This window comes from Chrysemys picta, chromosome 13 (genome assembly GCF_011386835.1).
Source record: "Chrysemys picta bellii isolate R12L10 chromosome 13, ASM1138683v2, whole genome shotgun sequence".
NCBI classification, from domain to species: Eukaryota; Metazoa; Chordata; order Testudines; family Emydidae; genus Chrysemys; species Chrysemys picta.
This window is the reverse complement of record NC_088803.1, coordinates 13323301-13340131: the sequence shown is the minus strand read 5'-3', so window position 1 is coordinate 13340131 and position 16831 is coordinate 13323301. Positions and strand designations below refer to the sequence as shown.

The 16831-nt window shown below is 42.3% G+C and overlaps 1 protein-coding gene across 1 annotated transcript; it reads left to right on the top strand.

The window, feature by feature from the left end:
- Positions 1 to 14387: 14387 nt before the first annotated feature.
- LOC135975246 (olfactory receptor 11L1-like) lies at positions 14388 to 15754 on the top strand. Its single transcript, XM_065565442.1, has one exon. It carries the CDS (start codon positions 14578 to 14580, stop codon positions 15547 to 15549), a length of 972 nt encoding a protein of 323 aa, XP_065421514.1. The 5' UTR covers positions 14388 to 14577; the 3' UTR covers positions 15550 to 15754.
- Positions 15755 to 16831: the final 1077 nt, after the last annotated feature.

Sequence of the window (16831 nt, the reverse complement as noted above, 5' to 3'; positions counted from 1 at the left end):
CTGCATAGGTGATCTGTCCTTTTCATTATTTACCCATTCACCCAATCTTTGAGTCATCTGAAAACTTTACCAGTGAAGATTTGATGCATTTTAAAAAAAAGCTTAAATGCTTTAATGCTTGCAGGGAACCACTAGAAACACCTCACTAGGTGATGATTTCCCATTTACAATTACATTTTGAGACTTGTCGGTTAGCCAGTTTTTAATCCATTTAATATGTGCATGTTAATTTTCTATCAGTCTAGGTTTCTAATTAAAACTGAGCTGTGAAGATGTTATTTACAGGGGACCCTGCTCAGTTATATGGTTCTTCTGCCCAGGCTGGGAAAAGAGAGATCAAAAGGACAGAAACAGTTTAAAAAAAAAATAAAGAGCGAGAGAGCGAGAGAGGAGAGAGAGAGAGAGAGAGTTGTCAGGGGCTCTTTGCAGGGAAACAGACTGACTCATAGGACTTGTCTATACTTACGGATAAATTGGCACTGCTGCAATCGATGCAGTGGTGTTGATTTAGAGGGTCTGGTGAAGACAAGCTAAGTCGATGGCAAAGTGCTCTCCCGTGGACGTCTTTACTCCACCTCACCAAGAGGTGGAAGTTAAGTTGGCAGGAGAATGTTTCCCATAAACACAATGTGGTGTAGACATCGCTGTCAATCGACCTAAGTTACGTGGACTTAAGTTACATAATGTACATAACTGAAGTAGCGTAACTTAGGTCAACTTTCAGCTTTAGTGTAGACCAGTCCATAGACAGGCCCTTCCAGACGGGGCTAAAACAACTGGTGCATACTAAGCTTTTCCGGTGATGCTAAGCTCTAGGTTATACAAACAAGCCTATAGGCTTTTGATTGTTTTAAAATCCACATTAGTTAAAGAAATAGGTCTGTATGATGCACAGTTGGTAAGATCTTTTCCTTCTTTCGGAATGACCATAGTGGATACTTTAAAAACTCCTACCCACACTACCCAATTTTACATACCCTGCACAAAGTTTTATCTAACACGAAGAGCTGTTTGAAAAATGGTAAAGATTTCTCATAAAAACCCAAGCTCTTAATAATCATTTTCTTTCAGCATATTTTGAAAAGGACTACATTTTAATTTATCAAAAATTGTCATGACATTTATTATTGAAGTATGGAGTTGAAGAAATCATTTATTATGTGGTTTGATGTTTGTTTCTGGCTTTTTCCACAATGTCTCTACATATTTCCCTTCCCCTTTCCTTCCCCCTTTATTCCCCTTCCCTTTGTTTTTCTTTTTCATATTTTGCCAATGAAAAGGGGGATTTAGGGGAGAAAGGGGAAAGAAAGGGCAAAAAAACAAGAAGTGAAAAAGTGAAAAATAAAGAAAAGAAAAAAAAAACCTACAAATTTTCATGCCACGTTCCAATGGAAAAAGAAAGAAGAAAATTTCAAAAACAAATGAACTAAAATTTTTCTGAACAATTTGGTTTCTGAAAAATGGTCATTTTTTTTGTTTAAATATAAGCTGGGTTCTTTCAACTTGGTGTTATCCTGAATGGATTAGTTCTGATTGTCTGAATTCTTGGGAAAGCCAAAAACATACTGGCATATTTTTTCAGAGCCTGCTTTATATCTTTGTTTCTCAGGATATATATAATGGGAGGTAACATTCTGCAGCTGCCAAAGAACCAAAAAAATACATTTGTGTTATACAACCCATGACAGAGATGGTTCTGTCCCCAGTCAGGAGACTGGCCAGCAGCCTAGGCAGGATGATGGAGGTGTAGCAGGTCTCCAAGCAGGCCAAGTTCCCCAGGAAGAAGTAAATGGGGGTCTGAAGGTGCTGTTAGAGGGCTTATTTCTTCACCCGCTCACTTCCCTGGTCCTTCTTGCATGAACAGAGAGCAACAGTACCCAAAATCCGAAGGTGCAAACAATTTAATGTTTTTTGGGGTGAACTTCCAGCAAGCATGATTCCAGCTTCCTTCATCAGTGTCCCCCTTCCCAGCTCTGACACCACAAAGCCTTGCCTGTGTCCCTGTTCCCATTTTCCCCCTTTACTTCCTGATTGACTGCAGACTATATAGTAAAACTGCTTAGCTATACCTCAACCAATCATTTTACTGAAATTTAACTAACCAATCCTAACATATTGTAACATGATTATTTAACCAATTATATCCCACCACCTTAATTGGTTTACACCCAACAAAATTAATTATACAGGAGACAGAAACAATCACAGGACCAGACAGAGATTATACAGACAAACAATAGGGAAGTGGAGACTACAGTGATAGAACAATACAGGAAAAAGGATTTTACACCCCAGCTATTGATAAGTGAGTTCTTGCCAGACAGAATGCTATCAAACTAAGTTTCCTTTTACATCTTCTAGGTTCTTCCCTTTCTCTGGAATCTTTCAGTCAGGATCCCTCCCCCAGTCCAATTCTGCTCCTTTGTTCTTCAGGTATTGCTGATGTTGTTGGCAGAAAGAAAGGGAGAGATGATTTTGGGTGTCTGCTCTCACCTTGTATAGTCATGTCTCTTGCACAAGAATCATGTCCAGTTGAGGTTGAGAAGACAGAGAGTCTGTGTGGACTGGAACCTTAAGCTGCTTTTTTGTCAAAATGTAGTTTTTTTTGCTCTCACCCTCTCTCCTGCCACAAGTGGCCACTTAATCTGTTGATGGTCCATTCCATCTTGTTGACACCTGGCTGATCCCTTGGCTTGCCTTTTGTCTCTGTGGAACTGGTTTGTGACTGTCCTCCATAACATGTTGGAATACGTCTTTGTAACATCATACAGTGGAATCTTATAATCCTACGTACAATGCTACCCCACATATTTTACCAAGACAATAATAATCAGTGGATTATGAGTTTACAGATGATACCTCACAAGGCCTACTTTGTACAAGATTTATCATAGTTCTTTAAAAGGGGTGAACATAGGGTTACAGACTGTCACACCTTTCTAGTAGAGTTGGTCAGCTGATGCCATAAATCATGAAGTACAACACATCCCCAGGAGTGGCCAGTACTGGATGTTTCAGATGAAGGGCTTCAGTGGAGTTACTCATGATTTACACCAGGGAGACTGAGAGGGGAATCAATCCCATTGCTTCCTCTGAGCCAGTAAAAAATAGGTCATAGTTTCCAAAGGTGTTATGCACAGTTTTTAATGCACACAATTTCCCTTTAGCTTAAGTAAAAACAAAAACAAAACAGCTCTCTGTCATTATGGTTATAGCTGTTTTGTATCAGAAAATCAGCAGAGAGTTGGGCTTGAGCTATTCTTTTCTTTCTTCAGTGAGGATTTGCAGATCTAGTTTCCTTCCAGTTATCACCATTCAATTGTTTCTTTCAGCCATTCTTGCGCCTGAGTTTTCTGCTTGAAGGGGATATCAATGATTTCACCCAGACATAATAACACAGATGTCAGAAGCTGAAAATTAGTTTGTCAGGACATAGATTCTACAGTGATTGGTATACTACTACTATTACTACTAAAACAACTTAAATAGAAAGAGCGTGAGAAAAAGAGTGGAAGCACAATTCAATCACCTAAATAAGTGACTAGATTTTCAAAAGTCTTCAGCCTCCAGCAGCAACAATTTCTCTCCTTGATGAGGAATTTCAAAGGAGCCTAAGGGAGTTAGGCTCCTATGGCCAGCTTTTCAAATGTATTTAGGTACCTAAAGGGGCAGATGGGGCCTGGTGCGATTGACAAAAATGCCTAAGCACATCATGGGCCTGACTCCCATTGATTTCAATGAATGGTTACATTAGGAGTTCACTGGGACTTCAGAGATATCACTGGGAGATCAATGTTGGCACATTTGAAAACCTGACTAGGCATCTATCTACAAATGTAAGCACTCAAATACCTGTGAAAATCTTCCCACTGAAATTCAGTGTGAGCTGGTGCCTAAATTCCCTCGGCCCCTTTGACAATCCCAGTAAGCATTAGCTAGCGGGTGTTGTAACGTCTGTCCCTTAATGATTCCTGTGATTGGAATGTTAAAATTAATGGTTATAATCTACTTATCAAGGAATAAATGGGTAAAAGGAGTGATTACGTGGTTACTCTACTTTCAGGGCCACCCAGAGGATTCAGGGGGCCTGGGGCAAAGCGGGAGAGCTTGTACTCACCGGGCGGCGCTCCGAGTCTGCGGCGGTGGCGGCATTTTGGCGATGGGGGGCCCTTCAGTCGTTCCACATCTTCGGCAGCACTGAAGGACCCGCCGCCGAAATGCTGCAAAGACCCAGAGCAACTGAAGGGCCCCCTGCTGCCGAAATGCCACCAAAGTCCTGGAGCAACTGAAGGGCCCCCTGCCCCCAAAGTGCTGCCGAAGACCCGGACCGCCACCGGGTGAGGAAAGGGATTCTTGCCCAGAGCTCGTGGGGCCCCTGCAGGGCCCGGGGCCTGGGGCAAATTGCCCCTCTTGCCGTCCCCACTGGGCAGCCCTGCTACCTTTAAGAATGATGGACACAATATTGAAACCCTGATCTGACTCCTTCACTCAGTATCACATATGCCATTTCTGCAGGCTGTCTAGACTCCCCTTCTATCTCAGGTTCTTCAATTCTCTCAGAAACGAGACCTGGTTCTCTTGTCCCACGTGGTATGTCTTGTGTTATATCCAGTGACAGCAAATGAGTGCCTTTCCTGACTCAGTATTTATCCTTCGAATAGGAAGGTACATCTTGACTCTTTTGCTGCTGGGTTTTCAAAATGAATGAGAAGGGGAATGTTAGTAACATGCTTATTCTCTAGACTGTACAAACAGCCAAAGGAATAGACTTCAGTCCTCAAAGGGAAAGTAAAGGAGAGAGGAGACCTGCTAAGATAAACATGTCCCTCTGTCCCTCACCCTCACTCACCACCTGCTCAGCATACAGCTAGTTGAAATGTTTGGAGTTTCACATTTTGTTACTGACATTTTTCATGAAATTTGAAATGCCGATACAAAGAAATACATAATTTTTCATGCATGTCGGCATGAAAAAAATGTCCTATTTTTCTGGTTGAAATTTTTGTATTTCAAAGCATTGATGAAAAAAGGTGAAATTTTGATGGGGAAAAACGGTTAATTTTGTCACAAATTTGAAATGCTTTTGAAATTCTAATCCTCAAACACATAAATGAGGACTTAGGTGCTGACATTTATTTTCTTGCTTTAGAAATTTTTTGCCTACAGTCCCATTTTCAAAATTATCCTTGGACCATGTTTACAAGGTATTTAGGCACCTAAAGATGCAGATGTAGCACCAGATTTTTAAAGGCGCCTAATGGGATTTTTAAAATCACCTATGCATGTAACACCCATTGAAATCACCCATTGTTAAGCAGCTAGATGCTTTTGAAAATTCCATTAGGCGCCAAAGTACCTTTAAAAATCTTGCCATATATGACTTGCCTAAGGTCACAAGTGAATCTTTGGCAGAGTTGGTCTCTCAAGTCTCCTCCAAGTCTCCTGAACCACAAGACCATCCTTCCCTCGGTTAACTGAGGGAAAGTGTCCACCAGTTGTTACCTGAGTTCAGAACTGGAAGTAGGGACTTAGATTCCCAGCAGCTTCAGCCAACACCAGACAAGAGGTCTATCCACGTCCAGAAAAGAGGCCTTCTGACCTTTCTTTTGAAGGTCAAAAGACCTTTCTTCTGATATGTGGACTCTCTATAACTTGGTCAGGTCCAAAGCAGATTACTATGATGCACTCTATAGTGGGTCACAACTGAAATCTACTCTTAAGTTGAAGGTCATGCAAGTTATCTGAGGCCAGTTGGTAAGCAGAGTAGCTCTTCCTGAGGACACTTTTCCTAGCTCATGTCTTTGACCATGTTGCCCTTCTCTTTGTATCCCTTCACTGGTTGCCCATTCTCCAGCACATCAAACATAATCTACTGGTCTTCTTTTTTGAAGGCCTTTCATGGCCTATCCCCATCTTTCTTTCACTGTCAAGATGTCGACTCCCACCTCTGATCAGCCCATCAATGCCAGCCTTCATTGCCCTCTTGTTAAGTTTTCAAACAAGCAGCTTTATGTTTTCTCCCATGCTGCCCCTCATGCCTGGGTGGAGCTCCCCATAAATATCTACAAAGCTACCTCATTATCCTCCTTCACATTCCTGCTTAAAAATATCCTTTACTAAAATATCTGCAAAAAAACTTGACAACAGTTAGGAAACTGGGGAGCTGAAACCACTACCTACCACGCTGACCAATATTATCTCATTGTTTCCTTGTACTCCCCTGTTGACCTATCTGTATCCACCTGTTGTCTCTTGTCTTGTACTTACATTGAAAGCTCCTTTGGTAGAGATTATCTTTTTGTTCTATGTTTGTACAGCACCTAGCAAAATGGGGTCTTGGTCCATGACTGAGGACCAAGGTGCAATCACAATACAAAACATCATCATCATCACATGTCAACATATCTGTGTTAGCTTACCAAGTGAAGCTAAAATAGCATGCACTTCAGCGTAGTGCTGACTAATAATACAGCCAATTGATTGAATGTGGACATCTTGGTCAACACTGAACCGAATCTAAACCTACCATCATAGATGCAGACATCTAATGCACAAATGGAAAATCAAGGAGTCCCCAGCATGGTGGGGCAGATCCCCATGACAGACTATCAAATATATCACCACCTACTGCCCAGTTTATATATATGAAGGAGGCATTCCTGCAATAAATTCTGCCACTCCTGATGGAGCCATCTGGCTCAATCGACCTCAGGGGAAATGGTAGTTGCTGCTCTACACCAGCCAAACAAAAGAAGAAGAAGATTGAACACATGTGTAGTTCATTATCATAAGTGTTTAAAAGACCAAATTAACAAACTTACCTAAACTTATTGATAAAGTCAATAACAGTGCAGTACAGGAAAGACATACTATATTACCGATCCTTCTGGGAAACTGTTCCATGTACCATGTCAGTTCATCTTGCACAGAAGGTACACTCTGAAAGTATGGCCCCCGAATTAGCTATATTGATAGTATACCAGTTACTAGAACTCTATAGATCACCCAAGACAAGAATTCACCAATCAGCTTTTTACTTAAGAACATAAGAATGGCCATACTGGGTCAGACCAAAGGTCCATCTAGCCCAGTATCCTGTCTTCCAACAGTGGCCAATGCCAGGTGCCCCAGAGGGAATGAACAGAACAAGTAATCATCAAGTAATCCATCCCCTCTCGCCCATTCCCAGCTTTTGGCAAACAGAGGCTAGGGACAGGAGTACTTGTGGCACCTTGGAGACTAACAAATTAATTGTAGCATAAGCTTTTGTGGGCTACAGCTCACTTTATCAGATGCATGTAGTGGAAAATACAGAAAGAAGATATATATATATACAGGGAACATGAAACAGTGGGTGTTACCATACACATTATAAGGAGAGTGATCAGCTAAGGTGAGCTGTTGTCAGCAGGAGAGAAAAATAACTGTTTGTAGTGGTATTGAAAATGGCCCATTTCCAGCACTTGCCAAGGAGATATAAGGAACTGGGTGGGGGGGGGGGGGGGCGGGGTGGAGATAAGCATGGGGAAATATTTTTACTTTGTGTAATGGCCCATCCACTCCCAGTCTTTATTCAAACCTAATTTAATGGTGTCCAATTTGCAAATTAATTCCAATTCAGCAGTTTCTCGCGGGAGTCTGTTTTTGAAGTTTTTTTGTTGTAATAATGTGACTTTTAGGTCTGTAATCAAGTGGCCAGGGAGGTTGAAGTGTTCTCCAACTGGTTTTTTAATGTTATAATTCTTGACATCTGATTTGTGTCCATTTATTCTTTTATGTAGAGACTGTCCGGTTTGGCCAATGTACATGGCAGAGGGGCATTGCTGGCACATGATGGCATATATCACATTGGTAGATGTGCAGGTGAATGAGCCTCTGATAATGTGGCTGATGTGATTAGGTCCTATGATGGTATCCCCTGAATAGATATGTGGACAGAGTTGGCAATGGGCTTTGTTGCAAGGATAGGTTCCTGGATTTGTGTTTTTGTTGTGTGGTGTGCAGTTGCTGGTGAGTATTTGCTTTAGGTTTGGGGGCTGTCTGTAAGCAAGGACTGGCCTGTCTCCCAAGGTCAGTGAGAGTGATGGATCGTCCTTCAGGATAGGTTGTAGATCCTTGATGATGCGCTGAGAGGTTTTAGTTGGGGGCTGTAGGTGATGGCTAGTTGCATTCTGTTACTTTCTTTGTTGGGCTGTCCTGTAGTAGGTGACTTCTGGGTACTCTTCTAGCTCTGTCAATCTGTTTCTTCACTTCAGCAGGTGGCTGAAGTTGTAGTTGTAAGAACGCTTGATAGAGATCTTGTAGGTGTTTGTCTCTGTCTGAGGGGTTGGAGCAAATCATTCCTGTCCATCCTGGCTAATAGCCATTGATAGACCTATCCTACATCAACTTATCTAGTTCTTTTTAGAACCCTGTTATAGTCTTGGCCTTCATGACATTCTCTGGGAAGGATTTCCACAGGTTGACTGTGTGTTGTGTGAAAAATACTTCCTTTTGTTTGTTTTAAATCTGCTGCCTATTAATTTCATTTGGTGACCCCCTAGTTCTTGTGTTATGTGAATGAGTAAGTAACACTTCCTTATTTACTTTCTCCACACCATTCATGATTTTATACTTTGTTTTTTCTGGTACCATGATGTACCCTATAGCTCTTATTTTTGAACACAGCATTCCAAACTAGTGAGGCATGAAGGCATTCCTTAACTTGTACCAGGGTAGAACACTCACATATCCTGATTTTGACACGGTTTATTTTCTCTAGTGCCAGCCAGTGAACCTAATACAACTTAGCATAACTTCGTGCTAATGTTTATCATGTGATGTGTAACACACACATATATATAGTGTGTGTGCAGTACGTATAACACATCTATTGGCCAAGTGGGTTAACCACCCAAATATGTACCCAGAGTCCTGGGCCAGGTTTGTACAGCCCGTGCTGCCCCTGCTTCATGGCTTTTGGTCCTTTTTGCTCCCTAGATAAAAGCCAGTGTGCTTATATCTACCCGTGCTGGCGTCACACCCTGTGATTGCAGTGTAAACATACTCTAAAATCCTCAGGCTTAAGGGGGATGTGAGTGGGACATGAGTCTGTCTTGGCCATTGCTACAGGTGAATTTCACTCTGTCTGTGACCCTGCTGCAGTCGTGATCACAGCAGTGGGGGAACGCTTGAAAATGTGACCACATACACCGAAAGGCTCAAAACAAGAATGCAAATTAAAAGCACCCTGCAATTTCTGTTTGGTTTTTATCTCATGATTTTCAACCAACCTCATGAGATTTTGGGGGCCTGACTCATGATTTTTGAATGTTTGGGGTTGGCATTCCTAGTGTGTGTGTTTGTGCACGTGTTTTTGTGATTTGTTGTTTCTCTTTCTGTGTGTATATGAGTGTAGCTTTTTGTGTTTGTCTTTGGGTAGGATCTGCTGCTGCTTTATTTTTGGTTTTGGCAGTAGGGCCAATCCCAAGTGTTAAAAATAAGTGAGTTCGGTCACAGATAATAGAATCATAGAATCATAGAACTGGAAGGGACCTTAAGAGGCCATCTAACCCAGGTCCCTGCACTCATGAACTCAATAATAATTGTATTATTAATTATTATTATTATTAACAACAACAGTAATAATAAATATAAAATGTGTTACTGCATAAAATTATGAATATTAAGCAATATGTGGTGAGGTTGTACATCCAATGGTGTGATAGAGGTAAAAGTCTGCTATCTGTGGAGGAAGCAATTAATGAAGAATATAACGTCAATTCTATGAGGAGTCAGTCAGAGTGAAAGGTCATGATACCAAGCAATGGACAAGTGTGCATCCCAGCCCAAGAAAGCATGAAGGAGAGAAGAAAGCAAATCTCCAAAGAAAGACTGGAAAGATTTACACAGAAATCAACGCATGGTCAGAAAATATGTATGATCACACCACTAAACTTATCTTCATGGTCTGGTGAGTTATTGCTTCAAAGTTACCTGAGCTGCCATCTCATCTACCTAATAAAAACAAAGACGTCCTTTGAGATAGAAGTTCTCACTCCTTAATTTTCCCTTTGAGTTTAGAAGTTGACTCCATTCCCACCTCTGCTGATACTGTCTAGAGAGTATAGATATGATTAGCTTTTCCCCTTTGGCTTATTTCAAGCACCTATCAGCCAAAGTGCCAACGGAGATGCCTCCTTCTCACATGAAGCATAAATAATGAATCAGAAGAGACACAGGCTCTTTAGTACTACATACAAGGCACAGGAAACCAAGAAGGTCATTGGGACCATTGCTGAGAGAATGAAGACAAGTGAAAAAGATGGTGAATGAAGGTTGAGAGTGCAACCTAGATCTGGCTCTCCAAAATGCGGACTGTAGAGATTATATCAGAGATTCAAGATCATGCAGATCAGTCTTAAAGGTAAAGCAATCTTTTCCCCCTCTTCCTGTTTGAAATGATAGAAACAGATCAGGGAATAAAAATACAACCATTCATAGATTCCAAGGCCAGAAGGGATCATGGTGAACATCTAGTCTGATCTCCTCCAAAACACAGGCCTTTGGAACTTCCCCAAATTAATTCCTGCGGTACCCACCAATAAAAGAAAATGCTTCTGTGTGCCATACAGTATCAGCCTGAAATATTTTCTCATCTGAAACTGAAATGTAGCTGGATTTCCAAAACAAACAGATATTTATTTGGCCAAATTTGCATTCACCGTGATACTGTCCTCCTTATATTATGATAGTAATGCAAGATAGTGATGTCTATTGACCATATTCAAAGGCGCTGGAGCCTTCCCAAAAGTGCCCCCACCCACGAGGTCCTGCCCAAGCCAGAGCAGGACCAGGGAGCACCCCCCCCCCCGCCCCGTGGCCTATGTTGCCACCCCCTGGGCCCTCAGCCCAGGGTGCGTGGAGGGACTCAGGCTCCTCACAGCTGCCTGCATGGCTCTCCCTGACCCAGAGTAGTTAGTAGTGAAGTGTAAGACAGGATGAGATTATATATGACTATATATGAATGTTGTTTTCTATTTAAAAATCCTTTTTCTCCTTTTTCTAGCTGATAAATAAAATATTGTGTTTTAAGGAGGCAGTTGGTCAATATATTACCAGGTCGGTACCTTAGCCACAAAATCACTGTGCCCATATTATCCTCTCTCCATGAAAAATGTAATCACTTGTAAAGATAGATGTCATAGACTGAACAACAGTGTGTGCTTGCAGGAGGATTTCCTCCATATGCAGAACACTGACATATTTGTAATGAACATTAAAGTGCATCAAGGGTTATTTAATTATATATGCACCCAATAAAACATCACCTGGTGACTACCATAAGCTATGGAAACCCATCTGAAGAGGGGCATTTTTCAGCTCGGGAGGTAGAATATAAAAGAAAATCAATAGATGATTGAAAACTTCATGGCACTAGTCAAGTCTTTGATTAGCAAAGTGCTTGCTTTTTTTTTTGGAGGAAGTTGGATACCAGAATTTTTAAATTGTACTCAACAAGTTGAAAGATGAGGAAGCTAAATTTCCTAGTCTGAGTTCTTGGCCTAATTTTGGGAAATATAAACAGCAAAGGAGGTGCAGGATTGATATAGAAAATATTGCACCAAAATATAACATGATGTTCTTTAAACTAATTTCTAGTTAATTTTATGTCTTATGTCATGATGTCTTATGACCGGTATTGAGCGATATGTAACCCCCTGCATTATGCAGCCCTTATGAATGGCAGGTTGTGCTTTCAACTAGCAGCTGAAAGCATTTCAGTGCATTTCTACCTATTGGCATAATAATATTTCTAAAGTCAACTTTAACTTTCTGTGGACCCAATGATATTGAGCATTTCTTTTGTGACTTCACGCTAATGATAAAATTGTCCTGCAGCGACACCCACCTGATACAACTTCTGACTTTCATACTCTCTGCCATTGACATCCTTCCCACATTTCTATTAACCGTGACATCCTATGTTCATATTATCACAAAAATCCTGAAGATCCCTTCTACCACAGGGAGGCAAAAGGCTTTTTCCACCTGCTCCTCTCACCTCATTGTGGTGACAAGTTTCTATGGGATCCTAATGATTGTGTATATCTTGCAAAAACATAACCTGATGGGAGACCTACACAAAGTGTTCTCTGTCTTCTACATGGTCTTTACTCCCTTGGTCAATCCTCTCATATACAGCCTAAGAAACAAAGAGGTCAAGCAGGCCCTGAGAAAAACTGCCAGGAAACTTGTGGCTTTTAGAAGAATTCAGAGAATCTGAACTAATTTATTTAGGATAAATAACCTGGAGATAGTGCATGTGAATGGTTGTTAGATGCTTCAAGATCTTGGGGAAACAAACACACACTGAGTATTTTGACACGTGTGACGGTCACTCAATTTAAAACTCATATGTGTTGAGCTGGTGTCAGGGGTCCATGTAGCATATGACTTTGTTTATTTCTTTATCAGTGTGGTTAGAAATTATCAGAGCTCCGGCTTCTAATTTTCCCTGGAGATGCTCAATCCTGATTAGCCCCAGGCCCTGCCCCCACTCCAACACTTCCCATAACCACCACCTCCGCCTTGCCTCTTCCCATCACCGCTCCGCCTCCATCCCCAACCCTACTCCACTCCTTCCCCCAAGGCCCCACCCTCACCTCGCCTCTTCCCCGCCTATTTCCACCCATCTCCAAAGTGCGCCCTGTCCCCGCACCTCCCCCTCTTTCCCAGCGCCTCCTGCACACTGCTGAACAGCTGTTCTGCCGCATTCAAGAAGCACTGGGAGGGAGGGGAAGGAATTCGGGCAGGAGAGGGGGAGCTTGGCTATCGGTGGATGCTAAGCACCCACTATTTTTTTCTCTCTGGGTGGTCCATCCCTGGAACACCCACGGAGTCGGTGCCTATGGTAATTATTAAAGCGGATTGAATTTTGTTATTGTTGAAAATTTGTCCTTTTTTCTAAATTGGTAATCTTTTTGAATATATATCTATATAATTTTCCTTTTCTTTCAATGAAATTAAAACTATGTTTTTAATTCTCTTCTTTCTTTTTATTTCCCCACTTTTCCCCTCTCTTTCTCCACTCCCCTTTTTCAGTGGCAAAATGGAAAATGGAAAAAACGGTACGGAAAGAGGAAGATGAGACAAGAGAAAGGGACAGGAGGGGATGGGGAGAAAAAAACCAATCATCCAAACATCAATAAACCCAGAAAACTCAGAGAAATGAAAATTTTCTAACAGGAAAATTTTGGATAATAATTTTCAACATTAAATGTGAAAAAAACATTTTTTGTGAAAGTCTTTCCAATTTCCAATTTCTATATCCTGGGCAGACCTTACTGAATTACTCGAAACCCTATTGAACTAAGTAATTTTAGGAGTTCATTGTATTAAAAATGCAAATGTTTATATATTATCGTGGGATGAATGTAACGTCTCTAAGGAGGAGACCTAACTAATGAAAACCTTGGGAAGTGTTATGAGCTTCAAAGAATTATTTGGAACAATGTGAACTTTTTAAGTTAATTGGGTTTCCCAGGAAATTTCTAGGCAGAGATGTATGCTAATGTAACCCCTCACTCAGGGATGAGGTGACCCTTTTTCTGCAGATCAGCTGTCATATGAGGACAAGTTAAAGACCCAAACTGTATAGAGAAGTGACTCATATTTGCATGGGTGTACTTATTATGAGCCAAGGCAGTTATGAATTTGAAAGCATGAAAAAATCCCCACAACCCCTCAGTGGTGTTTGAAGGACTGGCCAGAGCCCTGGCTGGAGTTGGGGTGGTCTCTAGTGAGGTCATTAGCAAGTGTGTAGCTTTGTTTTATGGGTTCAAAAAGAACTAGATAAGTTCACGGAGGATAGGTCCATCAATGGCTATTTGCTAGGATGTGCAGGGATGGTGTCCCTAGCCTGTGTTTGCCAGAAGCTGGGAATGGGTGACAGGGGATGGATCACTTGATGATTACCTGTTCTGTTCATTCTCTCTGAAGCACCTGGTATTGGCCACTGACGGAAGACAGGATATTGGACTAGATGGACTTTTGGTCTGGCCCAGTATGGCCGTTCTTATGTTCTTAGTGTTTTTATATGTTTTATCTGTAATGCTTTCATCTTCAGAATCAATGCACCTGCTTAGAAAGGGCGGTGTGGTAATTGAACAGTGAGCAATTATACTGTTTATAGCTTCTGGGGAAGGAAAGCAAAGCAGGCCTGGTGAGGCAGATGGTTTTGCTGGGAAATTCACAGCACAGTCAGGGAACTGTGCAGCCTGGAAATATGCTGGGGGTCAGGAGGGTGGGAGACACGAATTTCTGCCCAAGAATCATGATGGTTGAGGAGCCAGGAACCTTAGAGAGGGTGCCCCCGCTGGACCACACACGGGGATGAACTGTATCAAAGTGCACTTGGGGCCGAAGTGTAGAATAGCTCATGTGCTGGCCCAGGTGCACGGGATGAATTTTATGAAATGAGTCAGGCTAGAATCTAGCCCTTACTGAGGAATGAGTAAACACAGAGTAAGAACTTCAGATTTGTCTCCGTAATACTTACTTGCATGATCATGTTGCTTTTCTCCAGCTAAATCCTATATGGAAAAGCTCCTCCCATGGAATGAAACGTCGGTCACCGAATTCATACTGCTGGGATTTTCAGAGCGCCATGAAGTGCAGCTCCTACTCTTTGTGTTGTTTTTACTTTTCTACCTCGTAGCCCTGGCAGGAAACACCCTCCTGCTCATCACACTGGCTGCTGAGTGGAGCCTTCATACCCCCATGTACTTTTTCCTGGGTAACCTCTCCTTCCTGGAGATCTGCTACACAACCAACATATTCCCCTGTATGTTAGCCAGCTTCCTTACTGAGGCAAAATCAATCTCTTTCAGTGGCTGTATGGCCCAGTTTTATCTGTTCGGTTCCTTGGGTGGCACCGAGTGTCTCCTCTTGTCCATGATGTCGTACGACCGGTATCTAGCCATATGCAATCCGCTCCGCTATGCAGCTGTTATGAGCAGGGGCGTGTGCCTTTGCCTGGCAGCTGCCTCCTGGATCAGTGGCTTTGTGATTTCCTTGGTGAGCATTCTGTTCATGTCGAGCTTAACATTCTGCGGCCCCAATGAAATAGATCATTTTTTCTGTGATTTCACCCCGCTCCTGAAGCTGGCCTGCTCAGATACTTACCTCTTCGAAAAGGTCTCCTTCTTCTTGTCTTCCACTCTGACGCTGGTCCCCTTTCTGTTAACTGTGGTGTCTTATATTTATATCCTATCTGCCATCCTCAACCGCCCTTCCACCGCTGGGTCACAAAAGGCCATTTCCACTTGCTCATCTCACCTTATAGTAGTTACCATGTTCTACGGGACTCTGATTGCTATGTACGTTGTACCAGCCGCTGACCACTCCGTAGATCTGAATAAAGTCTTCTCCATCTTCTATACCATGATGACACCCATGGTGAATCCCGTCATATATAGTCTGAGGAACAGGGAAGTGCGCGAAGCCCTGAAGAGGCTGGTAGGTAGAACATTTGCTTCTTGTTGGAAAGAAAAGAGTGGGAAGATGTGACTGCCGAAAATGGCATTGTGTCCTTTATTCTTAATTAGACATTTAACTCTGTAAAGGCAAAGAATATTTCTGTTGGTTATAACACAGTAGTTGGCTGGCAGTATAGGAAATATGGGTTCGGTTCTTAGATCTGTCAATGACTCACTGTGTGACCTTTGGTATTTCACATAACCTCTCTATGACTCAGTTTCCTCCTCTATAATACTGCTTTGTTTCTTTAATAGTTATCTGACACCTGTAACAAAATGGGGGTGTTTTTAATGTTTTGTCTGAATAGTGCATGTGCCTCAGTTTCCCCTGTGTGTTACCCCAGTATCTACATGGTGGGACAAGGGTGTCTTGATCATTGCAGAGATGCCTAGTGGGCAGGTGTGACTGTCGTCTGGCTGCCTGGGCACAGACAATGGCCGACATTCTGTATCCTGGCTGACATTCTGTATCCTGAGGGTGGGCTGCTGGAAGCGAGTCAGTCTCCTTTTGGGACTCAGGGGGGAGAGCCCAGGGCTCTGGATTCCCCAAGATGGACTTTGCTGAGTTTCTGTGCTAACAATATCTGTTCTACGCTGTGTCCCAGTTGACTAATAAACCCTTCTGTTTTACAATGCTGTCTGAGAGTCACTATTGACTGTGAAGTTGGGGCGCATGGCCCGTCTGAGGGGGGTGTTATAAGGCTTCCCCTGGTATGTCATTCAGGCAGACTCACTGTGGGGAGCACACAGTGGAAAAACAGGAGTGCTGAACGCTCCGAGGTCAGACCCAGGAGGCGCTGAAACCAAGGAGGCTTGCCCTAGTGGGAGTGTGCCTGGAGGGGTTGTCACACTACACCAGAGGGGTCCCATCTGAACTTCATTCTAATGGTTCCAAGAGCACCAAGGCTGCGCACTCCATGACAACACCACGATAGGCGTCTCAGTGCGATAGATGGATAGATAGATAATGATCTCTGGAACTATAATGCATCAAAAGGTACCAAATAATTTTATAACCATAAAATAATATATTTCTTTTTGCCACAAGGAGTCAACCTGAAAAAATCCCTCTTCCCAAATCTAGAATTATTTTATAACTTTATGGGCAATAATAAACTACGTACTGTCTGAGCCCATCACAAGTATTTATTTATTTATTTGCCATGACAACACACCTCTGAGCAGGAGCGCTGAAACAATTCTTATAGTGGGGGTGCTGAGAGCCATTGAACCAAACTGTAAACCCTGCACCTATGCCTCTGAGGTAGATCAGTATTTGTGACAAAATATGACCATGGGTTTTAATGCATACT